The sequence below is a fragment of the Mus pahari genome, chromosome 9, assembly GCF_900095145.1.
Source record: "Mus pahari chromosome 9, PAHARI_EIJ_v1.1, whole genome shotgun sequence".
Taxonomy (NCBI): Eukaryota; Metazoa; Chordata; class Mammalia; order Rodentia; family Muridae; genus Mus; species Mus pahari.
The window spans coordinates 24511119-24519183 of record NC_034598.1 but is presented as its reverse complement, the minus strand read 5'-3'; the positions used below and the strand labels follow the sequence as shown (position 1 = coordinate 24519183).

The 8065-nt window shown below is 51.1% G+C and overlaps 1 protein-coding gene across 2 annotated transcripts in view; it reads right to left on the bottom strand.

Moving 5' to 3' along the window:
• Nucleotides 1–8065, bottom strand: part of Sh3rf3 (SH3 domain containing ring finger 3) — a 322824-nt gene that overhangs the window by 41686 nt on the left and 273073 nt on the right. For both annotated transcript variants that reach the window (XM_021205361.2, XM_029542691.1), the window contains one exon: nucleotides 5411–5667. In XM_021205361.2, coding sequence (XP_021061020.1) covers nucleotides 5411–5667 — 257 coding nt within the window. The remainder of the gene's footprint in view (nucleotides 1–5410; nucleotides 5668–8065) is intronic.

Below are 8065 nucleotides of genomic sequence, written 5' to 3'. Positions count from 1 at the left end.
TCCTCTGGGCTGTATCCTCTGGGCTGTATCTTCCTCTGGACTGTGTCCTCTGGGTTGTATCCTCTGGGCTGTGTCCTCTGGGCTGTATCCTCTGGGCTGTATCTTCCTCTGGGCTGTGTCCTCTGGGCTGTATCCTCTGGGCTGTATCTTCCTCTGGGCTGTGTCCTCTGAGTTGTATCCTCTGGGCTGTGTCCTCTGGGCTCTGTCCTCTGGGTTGTATCCTCTTTGCTTTTTCTGTATACTAGAACTGAAGCCATGCTCCATTCCCATAGAGGCCAAGTCCATTGGCCTTGAAAATGTGTGGAACATGATTCTTTTCCAGTCTGACTGGGAAAGTGGGCACCATTCCTGTAAGTGCATACTGTGGGCACGGCCAGTGCCAATCCTTTCTTCCCTCCTTGCCTTGGCACTGGGTAATGTGTTCATGCACACGCTCATTACTTCAATGGCACCTGGGGCTTTCTCTGAGCAGCTCTTTCCTCTCTGGACCTCAGATCTGTAACTCCAGCCATTGCAACCATGCCCTGTGATGATCTGTTTGGCTGCTCTCCTGTGCCACAGACACTTCCCTCAAGACTTCATTAGACAGCCAGCTGTCCTTGGTTGTCTAAGTCTAGTGCCGCAGAAGCTGCTGCCATATATATATCTGTCTGAGGTTTTAGTAGCTTTGAGTGGGAGGGTAAATCCAATCTCTTCCTAATGTGCATTTGCTATTTAAAATCCTTTACTCTCCTCTCCCTCCCCACTCCCCCCCCCATGAAACCCTGACCTCCCTGATTGCCTGAGAGCATCCTTGTGGGGTGTGCCCGCTTGCCTCTCTGCCCACTACATCCTTTCTTGGTTCTTCTGCATGGACCTCGCTCACTCCCCGAACACCCGCCTCACGGCTCTTCACGTGCCTTCTGTCTAGACAGCCTGCTCCAACCTTGCATGCTGGGTTCCTCCGGTCCATCAGACTTGATGTTTGTCTCTGCGGAGGCACTGCTCCATCCACCCTGGGCTGCTCCTCCCATATCTCAGCCCTGTGGGAGTGTGGGAGCTGTTTCCAGGGCCGTGCATTTGCCCTGGCTGGTCCTCCTGCTGAACACCCTTCCTACCCCACCTGCCTACACTGCACCTACCTGCCTTGGGAAGGGATGGTGACTCTCTTGAAAACATTTCCTGCCCCTTTCCTACCCTGGTTCCTGTCCTCTGGGTTGGAATGAACCGGTCGTCTCTCTTCATGTTTCCATAGGAGCCCACCTATGCCTCTATGATGCGCTTTCAAACGACTGCAGGCGCTTGTTTTCTGCCTGCCCAGGAACGGGGTCTCTGGGGCCTCCGATCCCTGCGGTGCCCTGTGTCTGCACTTAGTTCTTTCCTTGGCGCTGACCGCTGTTGGTTTGCTTTCTGTGATCTGTTTTTGATGAACAGATGTCTGTACAGGGCTCTGCTTCCGTGAGCGTATAAAGGACATGGGCACTAGGCAGGGGGGCTATGCCCTTGCAAGACGGGGGTACATTAAGTAGAACTAACCATATCAAACGCTATGGCCGATGCACTGAAGCCTTTGTCAAACTGCCTGCCTTGGGCTGAGATGAGAACACTGTTGGAATGCCCCCCTTTCCCCTCCCTCAATGCAGGGCTAGGAGCTGCTGAAACGGGCAATTACAGGCAGCGAACAATCCATTACTTGTACTGTCAACAGTGTTTTTCTCTCTAAACGCAGAATAAAGTGGAGAATGCTGTGGGAACCCAGTGGCATTTAATGCACTGATAGGCCATGGGTAGGAGCCATTCTTTAACCTGGCCATGACAACGGCACAATGGCACAGGGACAAGCGTTAGGTCACAGCACTGGGGCAGCCACTTAGCCATCCCACGGCTCACTCTCCTCACATGTAAAATTAAACCGGCAGAAGAGAATGCTTGTCACAGCGCCGTCGTTGCTATGGTGATGGACTGTGCATGGTGTTGCACTGCCCCGAGCCAAACCCATTTCTTTTGATAATGCTTGTCATGGTGGGCAGGAGTAATGACTGGCAGGGCTTCACTTTCTGTTTGAACTGGGAAAGCTTTAGCGAGGCTTGGTATGGAAAGGCCATTATGCCAGCGGTTAACCCGAGGCTGCCGTGCCAACAGGGCTGCTCAGCTTAGACGGGCTTGTGTGGTACGCTGGCTGGGCTGAGTGGATAAGGGGATGCTCATAACTAGAAGAATGGGAGCATCCTTGAGCTCAGCATTTTTGAGTTCAACATCTTGGAAAGCTGCTGACCTGTCTGGAAACGAAGCTGGAAACGATTAGCCAGACACAACAGTTGCAACTCTAACCTGAGGGCACCAAGGGACAGCAGCATAACACCTTACACAGTCGTGTGGGTGTGGCTGGTTGGAGGGTGGGAGACTGGGATGAGGGATGAGGGATGAAGGCCCAGGACCGCTGTGCTTCTAGGTGACAGCAGGCTAAGGTTGCAAGACATAGCCTGGAAGTTTTGCTAAGTAAGATCAAATATTCACGAAGGACTTGTGGGTAGTTATAGGAGTCTCTAGCTCACTAGAGTTGGACTTAGGGACTCACTGATAGGGGGTGCCTAGAAAACCTTGCTTGGTGCCAGTTCTGTTTCTTTGAGACATGGCTACTACTATAAAATCCCCAAGAACTTCCTTCTGGACTTTCACTGATGCTGGTGGATAGCGGGTACCTGAGTCCACCTTGTGCTCACTGATGGTGTTACACACTGGGTACCAGAGTCCGCTCTGCACTCACCGATGACATTTGGCACCTCTGATGGTGAACAAGACTTGTGTCCTATTGTCCCTGAAAAGCTGAATGTTTCAACCATTTCTCCTTTCACTCCCCCAAATTGTCTACATGACTCCTTGCGTATGCCCTTCCCAGGGGAAGTACGTACAGGGACATGTATTTCCAGACCTGACTCAAGTGCACCTTGCCTACTAAAAGAGAAGCCTGGGCCTGTGAACCTGCCTTCTGCCATGCATGGGGTATGTTTGTGAGACAGAAAGCAATAGGAGGAGGCAAAGGGAGGGAAGGAGGGAGGGAGAGATTCTTAGTATAGGCTATCACTCTCACAGCGGGGCATTGCTCCAAGACAGCTAGCATGCTCATTGCCCATCTCAAAGTCACAGCTTCCGAAGCTGGTTTGCCACCTCTCCATAAGCCACTTCCTCTGGGCTGGGCATGACACCATCATACTCTCAAGGTGACCCGTTTCAGAATCTGACTTGGTTCCTCCCGATCCTTAAGTCCATCTCTGGAGTTCCTATCTCAGATGCAACTAATGTACCTTATGAGTTGCTCACTGCTCGCTGCCCACGATGCAGGATCAGACCCCCCCCCCCCCCGAGGCTGCTTGCCCTCTCTGGCTGGCTCCTGTTGTAGGCGCAGGCTGTACACCAGGTCTTTTCCTTGTGTTGTGGTGGTCTTTGGTAAGATGTTACACTCCTGCTTTAAAGTGCTTCAGAGTACAGAGGTAAGCCCTGCACAGCCCTAAGATTCCCCACTCCTTAGAACCTTCATTAATGATCACTGTTGTCTTTTTTCTTCCTATGTGTTAGACACTCCTGACTTCCATAGAATAGCTAGGAGGTGTTGAGCACATCACTAGCATCTACACAATCATCCTAGGCAGTGAACACAACCGATCTTCCCAACTTACAGAAGGAGAAGATGAGGTGCTAGTGATGTTGGGAGCCTCAGCATCTGAGCACAGGTCTATCTGCTGTTCAAGCCCCTGCTTTCAGCCAGGCCGTTATATGCTCCGCTTGGACAGAGCTGCAGTTGTCTTCTCTTACAAGGGGCTCTCCCACCTCTGTTTACCTCAAACCACACAGCTAGTACTGAACTCCATACATTCTGTCTTACCTATATATACATACATGCTTATCATATGCTTTAACTTATAAAATAGGCATGCTGTGGGACCAACAATAGCAACTAGTAATGAAATTCAACAGCGATTACAGCTACTGCAGTGCGTTATGTGGATGTAGTTCTTCATCCATCTCCCTACCCTTCTCATGACACTACCCCTGCCCTGCTGGTTGACCGTGAGCATCTGCAACCACACAGAAGTGAAGAAAATGCTGTGTGCATTCATTTGCATGAAGATGCGCTCTCCCACATCTCCTGTGGTTATTTTCGTCCTTTCTTTCACCTCAAGCATGTCCTTTCTCCTTCCACTCTTTGAGTTACTTGGCTGTTCATCTTGGCTTTGGCTCATTCTCAGGACTTTCCCCTGCCCCTACTTTTCCCCATATGTCCGACCTTGCCCTTGCCCCTCCCAGTACCCTGAGCCATCCCTCCAAGATGGCATCGATTTCCCGAGGGAGTTTGTGAATCTGTCAGTCAGTCAGTGAGTGAGGACCCAAGAGTGGGGATGGCACCCTGTCTATTGAGTAGGCGTCAATGCCATGCTCTCAGAATGATCCACATCAAATTCAAACTGTGAGGGCCTGCCTACTCTCCTTGCCTCGTGTAAGCCTTCGCTTACCATATGAGTGTGAGGGCAGGATATCCGTTCTGAGTGTCAGGTCCGATGGGTGAGTGCATGGACCATGAGTTTTGACACAACCCTTCCTCCAACACACACACAGTCCCATCAATCACGACTGGAGAACATATAAGCAGAGAGTGGTATGTATGGTCTTACATCCAGGAAGCTGCTTTCTAGGGGCCCTCGACTGAGTCATGGTTTAGTTAACTCATACAAATGCTGTATCTTTGCTCCAAAGAATTCATGTTTTCTCCCTCATCTGCACTTTGAGGAGAAGAGTTTCTTGGATAGTAGGGAATAGAGGGAAGAAAAACATGGGCCACACCTCCTCCCTTTGGGTTATTTTCATTGGGAAATGGTAATGTCAAAGGCTCTGTGGGGGCCATGTGGATGCGAACTCTTAAGGGAGTCTTGCTATTGAGTGATTCTTACTGGCTCCTTGCTAGGCTTCTGGACAGAGTCATTATTTTCTGTCCTAAGGTCTACCCATGTTTTCTTTTCATCTCATACTACCCAAGAGCAGATTGGCTTGTCACTATGTTTCATTAGGATGCTACTCTCAATATGCTTTAGAAAAGAGCTTCTCTGGTTGGTGGTACTCATCCGACTTTTCCTGGAAGATACTGTCTTCCAGGAGACACTTTGCCAATCTTGCTCATCCTTGGTGTCTTCTTGCATGCCACAGACGATGGGCATGGGTCTGTAAATCCTCCATGCCCCTTCAACTGCCAATACAGGGCACCAGAAGGCAGGTGCCCATGCTGGAGAGCAGAAGATTCCAGGTTACAGGAAGCAAACCTGACATCCCCCACATGCTGGCTTGTAAGACACCTAGCCCAGAACAGACCTCATGATTTATACCCCAGAAGCCCCTAGTTGATTCCAGAAAATCCCTGGGAGGGATTTTACCTCCATACCTGTTGGGATGGTGGTGTCCCCGGCCTGGCTGGCTGTTGGTTGAGCTGAATGCCGAAGGCAGCTGCCGGATGGTAGGGAGGTGGCTGGGTGCTGCATGTGATCCTGTAGTGTGGCGAGAGGCAGGGCAGACCTGGCGGCAGTGGCTGGGCTGCTCAGACTTCCACCTCCAGGGTGCATAATGGTGGCCATGCCCTTGGCCAATGGAGACCCTCCAAGGACATTATTCCAGGGTAATCCAGTTCCTCCTCCAGGAACCCTAGTGGAAAAAAAGCAGAAAATCAAGCCAGTGAGTGGGCTCAGATAAAACCAGGTCACGTGCCATGGCAAACCCCAGAGCTGATCTACAGGCTCTGAGAGGTGACTGTCAAGGACTCTATAGATGTAGGACCATGAAAGGCAGCCTGGTCCCCGGTCGCGCACAGGCTTGAAATCCTGGTAACTCTGCAGGGATGGTAGGTGTTTTGCCATGCTCCTGGACACCAGGCTCCTGGCACGAGGCCACAGCCCTCCATAGGTCTGTGGCCATCAGTCATGTAAGGGCAACGCCCCAAGCCCCTCCACAGGTCGAGGACGTGACCTGTGGTCACATAGCCTCAAGACAGATCTCTATTTTAATAAAGTACCTAAAGGCCTGGAGGCTTAGCCAATAAACTCCCTTTCCCAAACACTCATCCCTGCAAAAGGTATTTAACCTCAGGCTCACCCTGAGAAAGTGGGGTGCGGTTTTATTCATCTACTTTCTGCCGTGACAATAAATGTCTTTAAACTATGGACTGCCTCTTTTCTTCGGGATCTGCTGCAGGGAGCAATGGAGAAGGCTTTCTCCTAAAGAGCTGTCACTTAATCTCCTGCAAAAGGCCTCTTAGCATTCCCACCTGTGGCCTCCACCAAGCCAGGCCACTGCTGACTAGCCAAGGCCTCTCTCCTCCCCAAGGGACCCAGCCGGAGCTCTCCTCTCTTTTTCCCTTTGGCCCTTGGCTAGATCCAGCCCCTATGCCCCCACTCCATTCTCAGCTCTTCTGTGGCTCCCAGTGGCACCTGGGTGCCCAAGAGCCTGAGAAACAGACAGCCCCGGCCTCCGTGCGGGCCCGGGACCCCCAAGCCAGCTCTAGCAGTTCCTAGGACCTCCAACTGCACTTCCACAATCCTGGGGCAGGGTCTTATAGCCTGACACCCACCTGGTGCCAGGGTGGGGTGAGCGCAATCAAATCTCCCACCTCCCAGAGTAGCCTGAGCCCTGTGGTGGAGGGGACGGGGGACGCGGGACACCCAAACCTTACACATGGAGGTCCTAAAGCACTAGCTAGGCACTACTTCCAAGAATGCCCTAAGGTCATGTTGAGCAGCCTGGTAGCCTTCGTTGTGCTTGGTTTTTTCCTAACCAAGAGCTATGTGCTTCTAACCACCACTAGAAAGCACGGTGGACTCTGTTATGTCTCCCGAGACTGATACTTCTGGAGCATTGTGGGGTATGATGTTGGCTCCTCCTAGATACACCCGCATCTTCTTTCTTCAAGCCACTGAATTAAGGCACAGGCAGAGCACCACTGTCACTCCCTGAAAGCACCAGGCCCTTGCGGTTTTCTACCTAAGACACATGCTTCCTCCCCAACGCTCCCAGACGTGACCACTCTGCACAGGATGAGCATGGCAGCATTGGAAATGACTTCTAACTCTCTGTGAATGCATTTGCCTTGGCTCTGAGGATGGTGTCTGGGATTGACAAGCTTCTGTGGGTTGTGTTAAGGGGGATTAAAATGTGCCGGGAGGTGAAGTCCAATCCCTAATTCCTTTACAATTTCTCTTTTGGGCCAGTCTTCATCAAGCATCTTTAATAACCACTGATGTGACCCCACGCTCAATCTTTATAAACCATGTAGAGAGAATCTTTTACAAGCACTACCTGTCAACAAAAAAGCCAATGGCCAATGAACAGAGGCAGGAAATAGGAGGTGGGACACTGGCAGGAGGAGAGAGGACTCTGGGAGAGAGTGAGAGAATAAAAGAGATTCAAGAAAGCCACAGGGAGATGGATATAAACCAGCAGGTAGCTGAACTCAGGACAGGATAAAGAGAGATGCTGAGGGAGATTTGCGGGAGACCCTGAGAGGTTGAGGAAGATGCTATCGAAGAAAGGAGAGGTAAACTATGTGGAAGGCATAGACTAGTTTGAGTGGGCTAAATAAGTTATGAGCTAGTGGGAGAATGAGCCAAAGCTATGGCCTAGGCATTTAATAATAATTAGTCTCAGAGTCGTCATTCCAGGAGCAGAAGAAGGGAAAGGAAAAACAGATTTAATTTTGTTTACAAAGCCAAATGGATGGGCTTCAAAGTATGGGCCTTGCATTTGCAAGGCAATGTTAACAAGGCTGAGGGCAACCACTGCACATATATGTGCCTCTGTGGCAGCTGAGAGCTCCTTCCTCTCAATGGCATCAGTCTGACTAGGCATGCTCCAGCCCGCCCCGTGTTTTCTTACTCCAGGCTCTCACCTGTAAGAGCCAAGTACCCGAGGCCAGGCTGGCTTGCTTTCTGCTCTGGTCTGTTGTTCCCTTCCTTCCTCCTTTCCCTTCCCTTCCTCCTTTCCCTTCCTTCCTCCCTTCCCTTTCCTTCCCTTCCCTTCCCTTCCCTTCCCTTCCCTTCCCTTCCCTTCC